Below are 18,574 nucleotides of genomic sequence, written 5' to 3'. Positions count from 1 at the left end.
TCAAATTAGTGTTTTTTCCCTTGTTTAGAGCAGATAAACAAGATAATCTGCCAATGGGATCGGATCATAAAACTTAGACTGGGAAAAATTCATCACCATCGTGTTATTTCAAGTGAATATATTGAATTATATTATGTTAGGGGTAAAAAAATACTCGTTCCATTGGCAGATAATCTTATTTACCCCATGAAATCAATGACAGATACACTAATTTTCAAGCAAATTTTAGTTCCTTTTTGGATCACATGTGCATTTTCCCTTAATTTGAGTGTGTAAAGAAAATTATCTGCCAGGAGAACGAGTATTTTGAAGAATACTTCAAGATAATTAGATATTCTGCAGGGAAAATAAGAAGAGGGAGATGAGTTGCTCCTATTTCAAGTACATAAATCTTATTTTATTGGCAGACCATTTAAAAATGCCTGTTTAAATCAAGGACAAATGCTCTCATTTCAAGAAAATGTTCCTTACTCTTAGTTCCCTTTTTGCAGCGTATCTCCTTCAGTGCTACATTAGAACGATCAGCAGTTGGATAAAATGTATTTTCTTGCTCTGAACTTTCTCCCTGACCCGTCTGCTGGGCTCCTTTGCCTTCATGATGTTCTCTAACAAACCTCTGAGGCAGCAACAGCTGCATTTTTCCTGAGATTAAACTGCACACAGGTGGGATCTGTGTAAAATGTGGCGACTTCTTAAGGCATCAGTGTCTCTGGTTCTTATTCCAGGTTATCAGGGTAAAAGCGGGCAGAAAAAAAATCTTTTCTAACTTCAATTTGTAAAGATTTATGGCAACGATGCGTGATTTTCCTTCCACTGCACAATAATGTGCTACTTTGCATTAATCAATGACATCAATACCATTTATTTGCAGTAAAACATCTGAGGCGTCATAAAACTGCTGGAAGAAGGCCTATTGTTTGTTTATCGTCAACAAAGAAATAATTAAAATAGTCTTTAAACCACCGCTAAAAACACGTCTCTTCAGACAGGCCTTTCACTCCTAGCTGCTCAACTGTGGATAACTTTTGTTTATTTTGTGGTTTTATTTTTCTATATTGCTCTCAAAATTGTTTTGAATTGTGCACTGCAAAAACATAACTTAAATTAGTGAACATTTCTTCAAATGAGTGTATGTGCCCTTGATTTGAGCAGGTAAATAGGATTATCTGCCAATGGAATAAGATTTATGCACTTAAAACAGGAACAACTCATCTCCATCATCTTATTTCAAGTGCATTATATTTATTTATCTAATTCTAGGGGTAAAATTACTCATTCCATTGGCAGATAAGATTATTTACCTATTCAAATCAAGGACAAATACACTAATTTCAACAAAATGTCACTTATTTTTAGTTCCGTTTTTGCAGTGTGCCGTTATGCACTTTTAAGAAAGTTTATCTCTTTCTATCCTGTTATTTTCCTATACACTTTTATATTTCATCTATTTTGTCTCAGCAGCTTTTCGTTTGTATTTTAGCTTGTTAAGCACTTTGTGCACCGCATGGACTGTTGAAAAGTGTTAGATAAAGAAACTTTGATTGATAAAATACAGAAGTGAACAATTAAAGGCATAATATTAGTGGGCCTTGTGATCGTACCTGAGGGACACCATCATAATTGTCTTATAAATAGAGTTTCTGGTGGTCTTGTTAATGTGTAAATTCTTGGTTCTGTGGTCCAGTGGATCAGAGCTGCCCAGTTTACGCCTGCTCTCTGAGACGCTTTCACATTCCTGGAATGGTTTAAATACACTTTGCACTGCAGAGTGAGAAATATGCTAATCCTTTCCAATGTTTTTTCACTAGATTATGATTGCAATGCCCTGTTTATGTTACCTGCAGAGGAATCATTCTAACCCCAAATTATGCTTTAACTGTAGGGAGCGTCGTCTGAGCTCGTCTATTTTTATGTGATTTTTCAGCTTGAGAGACATTCTTCCCTGCAATAAATTTAGACAACATAATTTATTCTTTTAAAAAGGTAAAATTGAAAGTTTTGTTTAACAAAAATACACATTTCTGCTGACGCTTCCTAGCTGTCAGGCGTCATGCTGCAGATCTGGGTAAAACTGCGTCGTATATCCACCTATACGTGTGAAATATTCTGTATGCACCCAAGCCAAACGCATACACAGCTTCTATTTACTCAGGCTGAGCCGGAGGGAGAGCTGAGGGTGGAATTTCAGAAATCTGGCAACAGTAGTGCAGTTTCTCCCTATCAGTCAAGAAGGTCCTGAATTAATGGCCAAACAGGCGGAAAATGAGGCGTTTTTATCAGCGAGGAGGAGTTCAGCAGAAGGTTTCCGCGGTTCAAGCGAAGGTTAGGTGCTGCTGCAGAGCTGCCCATGGGTTCAGTCGGGGGCCGATGGATCCATGTTTAGGTTTATAAAAGGAAAATCTGTGACTGATCACTGATAGAGAGTCTAATGGAGGCTCAGAGGAGGGTGAGGGGTTCAGTCGGGGGGGGGGGGCAAACCAAGTTCCAGATGCATTTGTTTAGGAGTTTTTCAGGGTTATGAAAACAGTCAGCGGTTCAAACTGTGGTCATGTCCTCGACACTCAGTGTGTGTGTGTGTGTGTGTGTGTGTGCGGGTACCCGGTAGTTCCTGCATGGCCACCTGGCTGAAATCACAGATGACGTCAGGCAGCAGGTATCTCCGCGGGTCGTCGATCTCATACACCAGCTGCTCGGCGACGGTTCCGAAGGACACCAGGCCGCCGGTGCCCGGAGGCTTGGAGAGGACGAAGGAGCCGTCGGAGGAACATTCAACCACCGGGAAGCCGATGTTGTCCCTGAGGAGGGGTCAGATGGCAGCGGTCAGGTTTGTGTCTGCGTCCGTCCATCTGGACATTCTGAACGCTTCTTCTTGAGGCTGTGTGGTGGCCATATCGACTTAGTTTACACAACCAAAGGGCCGGAAACATCCAACTGTAAAACAACACTCTTCAAACCCCTTAAGGCCTTTTTTATTATTCCAGTGCACAAACAGGTTTGTGGTACTTTGAGCACGTCAGGACAAAAATGTCTCCTTAAACACTGGTGCTTGCAAACATTGCAGATCTTTAATTAGTAATTGTTTTTTAATCGATTCAAGATTTCTTTAGATTTCCAGATCTTTCCGTCTTTATTTTTAATTGTTTATGTCAGGGGACCAGAATAACATCAAATGGGTGAACTTGCTCTTTACTATGTGTAGAGGGGTACTTCTGAGAAGTCAGTACCTTACCTTACCTACAGCAGACAGCAACCAGAGGGATCTCAGTTTGGAGAACTATTCATGGAGAAGATAAGCTAATGGGTACTCGGCATAAAGCTAGCAGCTATGCAAGCTAACAACTATTAAGATTTAGCTTAATATGTTTTCAGAGTAAAGCCAACTTGCTTCCACTGCCTTTAAAACTAAACAGAGCAGGGGGGTCATTAACTTTTAGTTAGCCACTGTTAGCCAAGCAAACAGCAATGCAAGCTAATAACTAATAAAAGTAAAGTTAACAGCTTCTCAAAGTTAAGCTAACTGCAATCATGAGTCAAGCTAACAGCTAAACAGAATCAAACAACACTTGCTCAAGCAAACAGGTTTCCAAAGTCAAGCGAGTAATGAAAGCCAAGCTAATTACGCTGCAAGCTAACAGAGATTAATAGTCAAGTAAACAGCTTCTCAGAGTTAAGCTAACTGCAATCGTGAGTCAAGCAAACAGCTAATCAGAATCAAACAACACTTAATCTAGCAAACAGGTTTCCAAAGTCAAGCGAGTAATGAAAGCCAAGCTAATTGCCCTGCAAGCTAACAGCTATTAATAGTCAAGTAAACACCTTCTCAAAGTTAAGCTAACTGCTAAATTAACAACTATTCAGAGGAATGATAAAGTAGTCACATTTCTGGGGACATTCCCTGCTACATGAAAACTTTTTGAAATTGGAGATGTCTGGACCTGGACACCCTAAGATGAGACATGGTTTTCCCTAAAACACTGGTTAGGCTTGGCTGTGGTTTAGTATCTGAGGGATTTGCTTCCAATGCCCTTAAAACTAACCAGAGCAGTAATGGGAGGAGGGGCTCTGTTAGTTAGCCAGCCACTGATAGCCAGGGAAACAGCTACACAAGCTAATAGTTAATAAAAGTGAAGTTAACAGCTTCTCAAAGTTAAGCTAACTGTTATCATGAGTCAAGCCAACAGCTAATCAGAATCAAACAACACTTGTTCAAGCTAACAGGTTTCCAAAGTCAAGCAAGTAATGAAAGCCAAGCTAATTGTCCTGCAAGCTAACAGCTATGACTAGTCAAGTAAGCTAACTGCTACAAGCTAAACAGAGCAGCAATGGGAGAAGGTGCTCTGTTAGTTAGCTAGCCACTGTTAGCCAAGCGAACAGCTACACAAGCTAACAGTTAATAAAAGTCACATTAACTGCTATCACAAGTCAAATTAACAACTGTAGGAAATATAACAGCTACTCAGAGTCAAACAACACTTGCTCAAGAGAAAAAGCTGTCAAAGTCAGTTAGTGAGAGTCGAGCTAACAGCTAGCATCCCTTGTTTGTCCCTTTTTGTTCAGGGAGATGGGAGTTGTCCTGTCAGATTCAGATGGTTAGATGCAGTAAACAAAGCAACAGTTTTTCTGTTCAGAAAGCAGCAAAAACAGAAACTCTTGTCTCTGCAAAAACACAAAATAACTCAAGTTCTGAATATTTTTGCAAACGGTGGGAGTTGCCTCTTGAGGGGTCCTAAACTTGGCTGTTGGTTGACTCTTCCATGACAGATTTACCACCACCACGACATCATCTGTCAGACACCGACTACTGATAACTACGTTTCACAACCCCAGTTAAATATTAGAGCGGCATAGTAACTGAAGTCAGAGTAAACCGGAGACGGAGGAATAAAACTCCAATGTTTGTTCAGGTGAAACTCACCAGTCGGGAACCTGGTGCCAGTCGGTGAAGATCCCACCAGTACTCTGAGCGCCGCACTCAATCAGATGACCCGCCAGGCTGAAATACAACGATAAAAGCTTACAAATCAGTAGAAAATCATTCTGAGGGGAAGTTTTTTTTTAGCATCTATTGTACTTTTATTGGCATTTCGTGTTTTTATTAATGATGCAAATATTATGCAAGGAAACAATGACTTTTTGTCACAAGTCAGTCTAATTTAGCAGAATAGATTTTGATTCCTTTCACCAATTCATTTCTTGACATAAATTATGTTTGATTAAACTAAAGAGCTTCAAAAGAGAAGAATGCAAAAATGTAATAAAAAAAAGTCAAAAGCTGTAAATTGTGGAAAAAGAGTTTAAAAGAGACCAAAATGTAAGTTTAGGCTGGTAAAACCATGTCTCCACCAACATGAAATAGGTTCAAATGCCTCGATGTCCTTCTGAAAAACAAGGCTGATTAACATTTGTATGAAATTGTACTTTGGGTCTAATCCGGACCTGAGCTTTTAAAAGAATGCCTGCATTTACACAATAAGTTGAAAAAACCCGGACTGTTGCACAGATCTCGATATAAATAATTTACATATAGAATCAGAATCAGCTTCAATCAGCAAGTTTAAGAGTTTGACTGTGGTTCTACTTTGCTCTTAATGGAGACGTTTTAGGTTTTCTAGTGAGGATATGTGTATGAAATGCATATTTCTGGGTGTTTTTGGGTGTCTCTCTTTACCTTCCTGCTGCAAGCAGGTCATAATCGTCTCTCTTCCATCCAAACTGCAACAGAAACACAGATTTTAAGCCCCATGTGGACCAAAAACAGATCATAAACAGCCACCTGACCACCTCCACCCAGCCATGAATGTCTTCCAGTGAAAAACACGTTTAGGTAATCAACATTCATCTTCTGACCACAAACAGCTCTTAGGCGACTCAAACCAGACGTTGGAAAAAAACAACCCGGTGATTGTTAGCCTTAAAAAACACAATTTCTTCTGGTGGAAGCTCCATATATGGTTATGTTAAGATATTTTATAGTAATTCATTTACTTTCTTGTTTAAATAGCCGTTTGCTTTATTCTGCATACCAACATACAACCAAAGAAAAAAAGTTACATTATATAAGTGGTGAACGCTCCTGTTCTGCTACATTATGGGTCACATGTTATACATCATGTGTTTGGTGGTTTGAAGCCTCCAGAACCAGCCGCTCCACAGGATTGATTCAAGAACTGGGTTGCCGGGTTGAGCGGGACCCATAAGGGAAGCTAAACGCTGCCGACTGCCCCCCACATCTTGTTGTCTCGGATTCTTTTGCAAGACATTTAAGTCTCATTTTCAGCTTTGAAATCAGCAACAAAGAAGAGGGAGTTGGAAGAGACAGAAAAATGTTGATCCCAAATTATTTAAAGTGTCTGCTGCTCTTCCAGCTCTGTCATTTTTCCCCTCTGGTTAACAGATATTCTTTCATCCAGTGGTTCCAAGTGACGGTGCTTTCACTGAGAGTCATGGGTTTGGATCCCCACTAAGGTTTATTTTTCAGTTCTAGCCTGGGTTAGAGATTTTTTTAACTCGATGAGGCTCTTTTAAATCAAAATTAAAAACCAATTTGTTTAGGAGTGCCTTCGACTGTTCTAGTTAAACTGTTTTACTGAAACATCATTAGATCAACTTTTTAGTCCGTTTTTTTATATTTTCTTTAAGTTTCCATTTTCCCATGTTTTATTTTTTTTCAGTTTTTCAACATTTTATTCCAACTTGCTTTCACTCTGTTTTTATTTTCCTATATTTTAATCATGTAAAGCGCTTTGCATTGTCTCTGTACTGAAATGTGCTAAACAAATAAATTTGCCTTGCCTGGATAAATAAAGTCCATCATTATGAGCACAGTTAGACAGTAACGACATTACAACCCTTGTTCCCACTTTCTCCTTCAGTTCAGCTTTTGGAGCATAAAGACGGATTAAATCACAGCCAGAATTATCCAGTCATTCACTTTAAAGCTTCACACTGAACTCAGTTCCGCCTGCCGTACACTTATTGTCCACCTGATGGCGCAGTAGAGCAGCTCATCCTGATGCCTCACCACTGGGGGTGGTGCAGTGGTTCCCAGCCCAGGGTCTGTCTGCACTGGTTGTTCTCCCTGTGTAGCAGCCGAGCACGTTATGTAAGCGTGTTGTTCTAGTTAGAGACTTCAAGCTGTGAGACGTGTTCATGCTCTGACTTCCTGTGCCGCCAACATACTAAACGTCACACACTGTACGGTTTTTCTTTCCTAAAACCTGCAGAAAGCAGAGATCTGTTCACTCGTGACTCCAGCAGAGTGAACCATCATCAGCAGCAGGGTGTGAGAGCCCCTCCCCTCCCTGGGGGGGCGCCGGCAGCCCGCCGTACCGTGTGCATGAGGGGCCCCAGGGCCACGGCGCTGTCCACGCAGCGTCCCGTCACCACGATGTCGGCCCCCAGGTCCAGGCAGCGGCGGATCGGCTCGGCCCTGAACACGGAGAGAGGGAGGTCAGCCGCTTCACCTGCTGCCTCATGGTAAAGGTGTCATAAATAAAGTATTTATAGTAACTTTAACATATTTATAGGTCCCATAATGACATATTTATGATACATTTAACATATTTATAGGTCTCATGACATATTTGTGATAAATGTAACATATTTATAGGCCTAATAATTAGACATTTATAGCAAATTTAACATATTTATAGGTCCCATAATGACATATTTATGATAAATTTAACATATTTATAGGTCTCATGACATATTTATAGCAAATTTAACATATTTAGAGGTCTAATAATTAGATATTTATAGCAATTTTAACATTTATAGGTCTCATAATGAGATATTTATAATAAATGTAACATATTTATGATGGTTATTTTAAAGAAGTATTTATAGTAACATAATAACATATTTATGGGTCTCATAATGAAATATTTATAATAAATGTAACATATTTATAGGTCTCATGACATATTTGTGATAAATGTAACATATTTATAGGCCTAATAATTAGATATTTATAGCAAATTTAACATATTTATAGGTCTCATAATAACATATTTTTTATAAATTTAACATATTTATAGGTCTCATGACATATTTATAGCAAATTTAACATATTTAGAGGTCTAATAATTAGATATTTATAGCAATTTTAACATTTATAGGTCTCATAATGAGATATTTATAATAAATGTAACATATTTATGATGGTTATTTTAAAGAAGTATTTATAGTAACATAATAACATATTTATGGGTCTCATGAGATATTTATAATAAATGTAACATATTTATAGGTCTCATGACATATTTGTGATAAATTTAACATATTTATAGGTCTAATAATTAGATATTGATAGCAAATTTAACATATTTATAGGTCTCATACTGATATATTGATAATAAATTTAACATATTTATCGGTCTCATAATGATATATTGCTAATAAATTTAACATATTTAAAGGTCTCATGACATATTTATAGCAAATTTAACATATTTATAGGTCTCATAATGACATATTTATTATAAATGTAACATATTTATAAGTCTAATAATGAGATGAGCTTCACCTACTGCAGGCGGGACCTGCTGTCTCAGGGTAAAGGTTTTTATAGATTTATAGTAAGTTTAACATATTTATAGGTGGCATAAATAAAATATAGCGATTTTAACACATTTATAGGTGTCATAATGAGATTTATAGTAAGTTTAACATATTTATAGGTCTCAAATTAACATATTAATGATAAATTTAACATATTTATAGGTCTAAAAATGAGATATTTAGAATAAATGTAACATATTTATAGGTCTCATGACATATTTATAGCAAATGTAACATATTAGTACGTTTAACACATTTATAGGTCTCATAATGACATATTTATAATAAATTTAACATATTTATAGGTCTCATGACATATTTATAGCAAATTTAACATATTTATAAGTCTAATAATGAGATATTTATAATAAATGTAACATATTTATAGGTCTCATGACATTTATAGCAAATTTAACATATTTATACATCTAATAATGAGATATTTATAATAAATGTAACATATTTATAGGTCTCATGACATATTTGTAATAAATTTAACATATTTATGAAGGTTATTTTAAAGATTTGAATCAGCTTTACTTAGAAACCTCGTAAGATTATGTAATTCTAAGCCCCTGATGTTTATAATAGTGCTGATAAATAATATTCTCTATGAATGCAGTAAATTAATCCACTAAATTAAAGCTTTCAGGGCCTGACAAACTGTAAAGTCATACTACAGTTGCTTCATTTTCCTCTTTTTGGTTGGAGCAGCCACTTTTCAGGGCTGAGCCGCTGAGCCGCGCGGTCGCTGGGCTCGTACCCCAGGTAGGCGTTCATGCTGTGCAGCGTTTCAGGCAGCGGCCGCCTGCCGCCGTCGGCCATCTTCACGTCAGACAGGAGGCTCCTCTGCAGGAGAGGAGAGGAGGAGGTCAGCTCAGATGGACGAAAACGGTGCATTTAATAAATAAAAGATCAGAGGAGGACGTACGTAGGGCATGAGGTCATCCCCGGTCACCACGGCAACCTTGGAGTCCAGCCCCGCCTTTCTGACCACTTCCTGGATGGCCTCTGCGCAGGCCAGCGGGTTCACGCCCCCGGCGTTGCTGACGACACGGATACCTGGCGGGCAGAGAGGCCGGCGTTGGCAGGGGCCACGGAGGGGGAGGAGGGCGCCCGGCGTCGCACCGCAGACTCACCTTTCCTGTGGATGTCGTTGATGAAGGGAGCCAGAGCCACCTGGACAAAGTCCGGAGCGTAACCCAGGTTCTGCAGGAGCAATTAGAGACGTCAACGGCCGGACAGCAGCGGCAACTACAGCAACAACAACAGCAGCGGCAACTACAGCAATGGCAGCAAAAGCAACAACTACAGCAACAACATCAGCAGCAACAGCACCATCTGGTGGCGATGAGCTGCAACTACAGAGGACTGCCTCACATTCCAGCTTTTCATCTAATTAAATAAATAAACTGTGACTGTGAGGCTCAGACACCACAACAATCATCTGAAATTATAATTAATCAGCTTTACTGAAACAAACTACTAATAAAGAACAAATAAAACCATAAAACTATTTATGGTTTTATTTCCGTTCAAGTCCCCCCAGCCATAACTGTTTATGTTCAAACGTTTTGCTGCTATTTAAGAGGTTGTCTTTCCTTCTTTCACGGTTTTAATTCTGCTAAAACTCGTCTATATTTTCCTGTTTTTAATTAGCTAGAACAGATTTTGTTGTTGTACTCTACGCTCGCACAGTGACGAAAACAGTTATTCTAGCCTAAATATTAAAAAGACAGAAAAAAAAAACAAGAGTCAGAAAATAAAATAGGATTGGTAAGAAAATTAGAAATAAAAAGCAAGAAATAATACAGGAATAATAAAAAAGACAAAATAAAAATGCAGCAAAGGTAAACGCAAAACAAATATATGATGTGAATATAAACAAATGTACCAGAATAAATCATATTTTGGCTTCTTGTCTAATTTGCTTTAAAGACAGAAATGTAAATCAATAGTCATTTTCAAGTCTGACTGTTTGTGTTCAAGCGCTTTGCTGATATTTAAGTGGTTGACTTTCTTTCTTTGTTTGTTTGTTTCTTTCTTTGTTTCTTTCTTTCTTTCTGTCAACATTTTAACTCATCTATATGTTTCTGTTTTTAATAAGCTAGAAAACCAGCAGCTTTTGTTGCACTCTACGCTCGCACAATGACCAAAGAAAGTTATTCTAGCTTAAATAATAAAAAGACAGGAAAAAACAAGAGTGAAAAAATAAGAGATTTGGTAAAAAAGTAGAAATAGTAATCCAGAAATACCAGGCAATCTAAAAAAAAAAAAAGACAAAATAAAAAAACAGAGATATGATGTGAATACAAATAAATGTCCCAGAATAAATCATACTGCGGGTTCTGATTTAAACAGGCCGGTTCTGACAGATTTAAAATAAACGGTTCTGTTAAACGGTTCTGCCTAGTGAGCGTCTGGACCGGCGCCGTCCAGCCAACGCCTGAGACTCACGGGCGTCTTGGTCCTGGCGGCGGTGAGCAGAGACATGGTGATCTCGCTGAGGTAGTCAAACACCAGGAAGTCCAGCCTGCCGCCGTGGATCAGCTGAGGAGCTGAGGAGCAGAACAGAGACGGGTCAGCGGGTCTGGACCGGGCGGCGCCGCCGTCCCAGTCTGTGAGCGTTCTCTTAAAAAAAAACACAGAGTCCGGCTGCAGCTGCTCTGCTGGAGATTTCACTGCTGTACTGTGAAATCACTGTGCACTTTATGCTGGAACTGTCCTGCAAAGTTACTCTATATCCTGCAAAGTTACTCTATATCCTGCAAAGTTACTTTATTATCCTGCAAAGTTACTTTATTTATCCTGCAAAGTTACTTTATTATCCTGCAAAGTTACTTTATTATCCTGCAAAGTTACTTTATTTATCCTGCAAAGTTACTTTATTTTCCAGCAAAGTTACTTTATTTTCCAGCAAAGTTACTTTATTTTCCTGCAAAGTTACTGTATTTATCCTGCAAAGTTACTCTATATCCTGCAAAGTTACTGTATTTATCCTGCAAAGTTACTTTATTATCCTTCAAAGTTACTTTATTATCCTGCAAAGTTACTTTATTATCCTTCAAAGTTACGTTATTATCCTGCAAAGTTACTTTATTATCCTTCAAAGTTACTCTATATCCTGCAAAGTTACTGTATTATCCTGCAAAGTTACTTTATTATCCTGCAAAGTTACTGTATTATCCTGCAAAGTTACTATATTATCCTGCAAAGTTACTTTATTATCCTGGAAAGTTACTTTATTATCCTGGAAAGTTACTTTATTATCCTGGAAAGTTACTTTATTATCCTGGAAAGTTACTCTATATCCTGCAAAGTTACTTTATTATCCTGCAAAGTTACTGTATTTATCCTGCAAAGTTACTTTATTATCCTGCAAAGTTACTTTATTATCCTGCAAAGTTACTTTATTATCCTGCAAAGTTACTGTATTATCCTGCAAAGTTACTATATTATCCTGCAAAGTTACTATATTATCCTGCAAAGTTACTTTATTATCCTGGAAAGTTACTTTATTATCCTGGAAAGTTACTTTATTATCCTGGAAAGTTACTTTATTATCCTGGAAAGTTACTCTATATCCTGCAAAGTTACTTTATTATCCTGCAAAGTTACTCTATATCCTGCAAAGTTACTGTATTTATCCTGCAAAGTTACTTTATTATCCTTCAAAGTTACTTTATTATCCTGCAAAGTTACTTTATTATCCTTCAAAGTTACTCTATATCCTGCAAAGTTACTGTATTATCCTGCAAAGTTACTTTATTATCCTGCAAAGTTACTGTATTATCCTGCAAAGTTACTATATTATCCTGGAAAGTTACTTTATTATCCTGGAAAGTTACTTTATTATCCTGGAAAGTTACTTTATTATCCTGGAAAGTTACTCTATATCCTGCAAAGTTACTTTATTATCCTGCAAAGTTACTCTATATCCTCCAAAGTTACTGTATTTATCCTGCAAAGTTACTTTATTATCCTGCAAAGTTACTTTATTATCCTGCAAAGTTACTTTATTATCCTGCAAAGTTACTTTATTATCCTGCAAAGTTACTTTATTATCCTGCAAAGTTACTTTATTATCCTGCAAAGTTACTTTATTATCCTGCAAAGTTACTTTATTATCCTGCAAAGTTACTCTATATCCTGCAAAGTTACTTTATTATCCTGGAAAGTTACTTTATTATCCTGCAAAGTTACTCTATATCCTGCAAAGTTACTCTATATCCTGCAAAGTTACTTTATTATCCTGCAAAGTTACTTTATTATCCTGCAAAGTTACTCTATATCCTCCAAAGTTACTGTATTTATCCTGCAAAGTTACTTTATTATCCTGCAAAGTTACTTTATTATCCTGGAAAGTTACTTTATTATCCTGCAAAGTTACTCTATATCCTGCAAAGTTACTTTATTATCCTGCAAAGTTACTTTATTATCCTTCAAAGTTACTCTATATCCTGCAAAGTTACTGTATTTATCCTGCAAAGTTACTTTATTATCCTGCAAAGTTACTCTATATCCTGCAAAGTTACTTTATTATCCTGCAAAGTTACTTTATTATCCTGTAAAGTTACTTTATTCTGGAATCCACTGCAATTCTGAAATTCTCAAGCTGTATGCAAATGAAATTTTGTCCTGTACGCACTCTGTGCATACAAAATGACAAATAAAGTATGTCTAAGTCTAAGAACGTCCTGCATGGTCTGGACCGAGGAGCCCAGCAGATGGGTCAGGGAGAGAGTTCTGGTTCTGAAGCTCTGAGCATCTCCCCGATCACCTGGACCCGGAGAGGACGGAGCAGCTGCAGACTGGAGGAACTAGGGTGCCTCTGGAGGAGGCCCCAGTGTCCTGTCTGGCAATGTGGCAATAAGAATTGTTGTCTCAATGCCAAAAAGAGCTCATCAGATAGGACAGTGTTTTTAAGTTCCAAAAAATGTGAATAAATGTTTTTCAACATTGTACAATAACTGTGATCAGTTCTTATGCATAATGCACAAATAAATGTTTAACTGAGTAAAAGTATTGTTGAAATTGCACATACTTTTCTTAAAAACGCTGAGGTTATTCATAATAAATTGTGTAATAGTGAAATTAACTTAATATAAAAATCAACAACAAGTCCACCTATATTAGTTATTTTTAATCTTGCAATGAGTTTACTCCTGTGGCCCTCTTGAGATCAGATTAAGCTGAATGCGGCCCCTAAACCAAAATGAGTTTGACACCGCTGATGTAAACAAAGGTTCTGCTTCCTGCATCTCAGACACCTGAAAGGTTCGGCTTACCCGACGTGGCCGTGTCCCCCCAGAACCCGGAGGCGCAGCCGATCCGGACCGTCCTGCCGCTGCTGTACCGCCTGGAGCCGCCTCTGTCCGGGTCCCGGTGCGCCGAACCGAGGCGCAGAGCGTCGGTCCCGAAGGCCGGACCGACGCTCCACAGGCGGGACGGACGGAGGAACCGAGGGAGGCCCGACATGCTTCATACACCGGCCTGGGTCTGCAGGAGGAGAGCAGCCTCAACCTCTGCTCCTGCACGGAGTTCAAGGTGCGCTGGTGCGTCTACAAAAACAGTCCGAGTGGAAACTCAGGGTAGCGAAGGTTCCGCTGTCAAGTAAATTAATCTGACGTTTGGAATTAATGATTATGCACTTGAAACTATGTATATTATGTAACTATAATACCTTTTATTATTTTTTGGAGTATTTGTATCTTTCTTTGATGGTGTGTTTAAACGTTACCATAGTGACCAGAGTCAGAGCGCGTTAGGGCTTTGGTTGCCGACAGAGGGGGTGAGGGAGAGGAGAGGAGAAGACAACTTTATTTCAACTGTTCAAAAACAACATTTAGCTAGTGTGTTATACTTATAGTAAGCAATTTTTTAACGTATAATAGTGAAAGAAATGTGAAAATGCAGGTTCCCCTTCTTTATGTATTTTTCCATGTGCATTTTCATTTACGGGCAGAGATGATGTCAAACTTTAATGCCAAACAAATGCCGGCACAATTTTACGAGGAAGCTGCTAATACACTATATATATATATATATATATATATATATATATATATATATATATATATATATATATATATATATATATATATATATATATATATATATATATATATATAAATGTGAGTGTGTGTGTGTGTGTGTGTGTGTGTGTGTGTGTGTGAATGGCGTGAATGGTCAAACACTGCCATAGATAGATAGATAGATAGATAGATAGATAGATAGATAGATAGATAGATAGATAGATAGATAGATAGATATTTAAATCTTTTCACATTTATTGGTTTTAAAGATGAAACTAGAAAAAAAATCAACAAACATTCTTTCCATAAAAGAAAAAAAAAACGATCATTAATTTTATCAGTAGCCCACCTCTAACTCAGGCCAATGGCATACAATTATTATTGTATTAAATTAATATTTGTTTGTTTTGTTTTATAGGTGCCACAGTTAATTGTCACTCCAGTCTCCTCACTCACTTTTCTCCAGGCCTGGTCCTTTCTGGTTTGGTCTCCGGTTGAACTCAGGCCGCCGTTATCAGTTTGTCTCCCATGTTGAATGAAAACTACTTCATCTGCGCCGCGGTCCTTCACCCCACGTCACGCCCACATCCAGCTCCTGATTGGTTGTCAGGATACGACAAGACACAACAGTTTGGATCTTTCAACTCCAGCGACTGTCGCTTCGCATCCATCGTAGGTGTCGTGTCGCTCTGGCTTCGCTTTAATGGCCAAAATAGCGCTTGTTGCCGCGCTGTGCGTCGCATTGCTCCACGTTACACCTGGACATGGGGGTAAGATCAAAATCAGCCACTCAGGCGGCCACATTCGCGTTCAGTGTGAACGCACGTTTAGCTTTAGGGTTTATTTCTGGTTTATTATGCAGAAACAAACGCCACAGAGGTTGCTGAGCTGAAACGACGAGGCTTCTTCGTCAGTACCATTTGGCTGGAGCGTGACAAACATTTGAGAGACGGGGTCAGTTTAGCTCTTTGGATCCCCAGGAGATGTTGGTTCTGCAACTATTTTACAAATTCTTGTTTAGAAAACGGTTCTGGGAAATTTCTTTGGCCCATCTGTGAAAGACACATTCCTTTACCATGATGCTGCCACCGCCGTGCTACACTGTTTGCTGGTGGAGAGCTGTGGGGCAGGTGAGGTCACGGTTTTTCAGGACAGCCAGGAGGTTCTGTTAGTTTAAGGAGAGTCATGAGGCCGCTTCTCAAACTCCAAGCAGGTTTTTTCCATTATTATGTTTGAAGTTTAAGTTTTCCTCGTTGCATCACCCACAATATTTAACTGAGAATAGCAGCTGTGCATCAGTCTGGGCATTTTCTGAGAATATTGTTCAGCTTGTTGGTTTTCATTTCTCGTATTTGTTGTCCCGTATGATAGATTGTGTTTGCATTTGCATTTGCATGTGGCATCCTACACCAAAGCTTCATTCGCTACCTTTGCATACATGCTGGCTTGTTTTACTGTAGAGCAAGAAGCATCGTCTGCTTCTGGGTCTCAAATTCAGGCCAAATGACAACTGCGAACCTAAATGAGATTTAAATAGTCGGCCCAGTGGAATTTAGTTACATGCAGACATTTGATCATCTTTTTTAATTTGACGTTGTTAAGTCAGACCTGCTTCAGGTGTATATACACGTAGCTATAGGCAGCATATGTATAAAGACAGTTCTGTGACAGAATCAGCAACGTGAAATTTGGGGCGAGGAAAACCAGAAACCACAGGCAAGCTCCAAATTATCAGGTATTTTCATTAATTTTTTTCCAGAAATTATATATTTTTTCATTTAGTTTTACTGTTGAGAATTTTATCCTATAGAATTGCCTGAATTATTTATGGGTTTCCTAAATTAATATGCATAATTCAGGCAATAAAAACAGAGTCACCTGTTTTAGTACATTTATATGTCTTATGAATTATGATTGTCTTCCCTCACAGACTCGTTAGGAAACTTTCCTTCAAAATATGTGACGTCCAAATTGTTCAGTACTATTCTACTCAGTTTTAATAGAAACTGTCTTTTTTTTGCCATGTTCCTGGTTGAAGTGATCAGTCTGTCTCTTGTTTTGGGAGAAATTCACCCAACTTCATCTCACCTGATGTGTGTATATATATATATATATATATATATATATATATATATATATATATATATATATATATATATATATATATATATATTAACATAATTTGTGATGATAGACAATATATTTTTAGATGAGTTTTAAAATATATAAATGTAATGTTGAGGACCATAGAGTACACAGTATTTTATTTATTTTCTTCATTGTTTTGTTGGAAAATGCTAAGGGAATGTGTAAGTTTCCATACAATACTGCAAACCTTCCGTCAGTACATGAGGTTACATGAAAATGTTGCAGAAAAGTTTAATTTTATGAAGGCTAAACTTTTCTGTTGTGGCAGGTCTCAACAGGCCAGGCTCTTCAGCTCTCCATCCGCGGACCTTTGTGTCCTCACTGTCGACTGCTGAGTGGAAAGGAGTGTGTTTTTGTGACACTGGTAAAAATCTCACTATCATCAGCAAATGTGATTATCGGCAGGACAAGGAGTAAGTAGTTAGTTTACCTCATCTTTGTTTCTGCTCTTTTTCAGGCCATGTCTGTCAACTCGTCCTTCAGTGAGTCTTCTGTTCTGCTTCCAGCCTCCAACTCCTCCGACGTCCCCTTTTACTTCGCATGTCAGCAGTTAGTAACTAGATTAATAATATATGGCGTGTATGCTACCATAAACACCCTGCTCCTGCTCCCGCTCTACATCCTCGTTCTCTACTTGGGGATCCAGCAATGGTGGAATAAGCGCTTAACCCCCGCGGCGAGGATGATGAGCCCCTCTGACTTCTTCACCCTCAACATGATGATTCCAGAGATTATTTGCGCAGTGGGATCAGTTCTTTTAACTTTAGGCTTTTACCTTGAAAGACAACCTCTGCTCCTGCTTGGTCTGTTTCTGTTTTGTATAATTTTACCCGGACAAAGTCTGTTTCATGTCCTGACCTGCGTTGATCGCTATCTGGCTGTTGTTCACCCCATCGCCTACATGCAGAGAAAAGAAACCCACGGCGTCCAAATTAGAAACATCAGCAACGTCTGCGTTTGGCTGCTGTGCTTTGGATGGATGGGGGTGATGAGGATGTACATGCCAGCATTTCCTGCCGTTCCCTTTTTCTCAATATTAGGGATCAGCATGGGTGTCATGTTCTTCTGCTGCGTTTCTGTTCTCTGGGGTCTAACTAACCCGGCACCAGGGGAGGTAGCAGATCATAAGAAACAGGTTGACCAGACCAAACAGAGGGCTTTTTACATGATCCTGGCCATAACAGTCACGCTAATGTTGAGGGCTGCTGGGCTCCTGATAAATTTTGGTTTAAGAGATGTGGAATCAGCAGAACTGAGAAGGTTTTGTGGACTGCTGAATTTGGGAATCTTCCTGACCATTCCCAGCAGCCTGATTCTGCCTCTGCTGTTTCTGCACCGGGCAGGAAAACTACCATGCTGGAGGAAAGACTAGTGTGTGTTAGGAGGAACAGTCCAGACTACAACTTTCTGAACAGGAGAAAACAGAGGCCTTCCTTTGGTGGACGTTGATCTAAAATAAAAAAAAATAAAATAAAAAGAGTGGTAATTCACAATTAAAATGAACTTCTGACTGATTTAGAAGGAAAGAAATCTTTATTTGTCAGCTTTTATAGCACCTGCAGAGCAATCTGGGGTTACGGGTCTTGCTCAGGGTCCCTTTGTGGCATTCCAAATCGAGCAACTCTTTCTCCTACCAATACATTGTAAATATATGCAATAAATCATAATGTATCCAAAAAAATAAATTAATTAATGCTCAAACCATCATTGTTATTTATGAAACCATATGGATCCCTAGGAAGTTGTAAGTTGCCTGTGTCTGTATTTGTGTTGTTAGAAAACATTTTATAATATGATATGGTGATGGCTTCATTGGTGATAGGAAAGAAGGT

General features: G+C 38.4%; 2 protein-coding genes across 3 annotated transcripts in view; one reads left to right on the top strand and one right to left on the bottom strand.

Moving 5' to 3' along the window:
• lratb.1 (lecithin retinol acyltransferase b, tandem duplicate 1) overlaps positions 1–14,120 on the bottom strand; it is a 38,422-nt gene extending 24,302 nt beyond the window's left edge. For both annotated transcript variants that reach the window (XM_036133967.1, XM_036133968.1), the window contains exons 1-9: positions 13,848–14,120; positions 11,017–11,117; positions 9,699–9,768; positions 9,491–9,621; positions 9,323–9,408; positions 7,330–7,429; positions 5,669–5,712; positions 4,916–4,993; positions 2,599–2,795 (exon numbers count right to left, since the gene is read on the bottom strand). In XM_036133967.1, coding sequence (XP_035989860.1) covers positions 2,599–2,795; positions 4,916–4,993; positions 5,669–5,712; positions 7,330–7,429; positions 9,323–9,408; positions 9,491–9,621; positions 9,699–9,768; positions 11,017–11,117; positions 13,848–14,037 — 997 coding nt within the window. In that variant the 5' untranslated portion in view covers positions 14,038–14,120. The remainder of the gene's footprint in view (positions 1–2,598; positions 2,796–4,915; positions 4,994–5,668; positions 5,713–7,329; positions 7,430–9,322; positions 9,409–9,490; positions 9,622–9,698; positions 9,769–11,016; positions 11,118–13,847) is intronic.
• Positions 14,121–15,068: 948 nt separating this feature from the next.
• The window catches only part of LOC110367669, a 35,581-nt gene continuing 32,075 nt past the window's right edge, over positions 15,069–18,574 (top strand). Inside the window, exons 1-2 of the mRNA XM_036133966.1 lie at positions 15,069–15,266; positions 17,011–17,106. Coding sequence (XP_035989859.1) covers positions 15,123–15,266; positions 17,011–17,106 — 240 coding nt within the window. The 5' untranslated portion in view covers positions 15,069–15,122. The remainder of the gene's footprint in view (positions 15,267–17,010; positions 17,107–18,574) is intronic.

The sequence above is a fragment of the Fundulus heteroclitus genome, unplaced genomic scaffold (assembly GCF_011125445.2).
Source record: "Fundulus heteroclitus isolate FHET01 unplaced genomic scaffold, MU-UCD_Fhet_4.1 scaffold_71, whole genome shotgun sequence".
In the NCBI taxonomy this organism is placed as follows: Eukaryota; Metazoa; Chordata; class Actinopteri; order Cyprinodontiformes; family Fundulidae; genus Fundulus; species Fundulus heteroclitus.
This window is presented reverse-complemented; position numbering and strand designations above follow the sequence as displayed.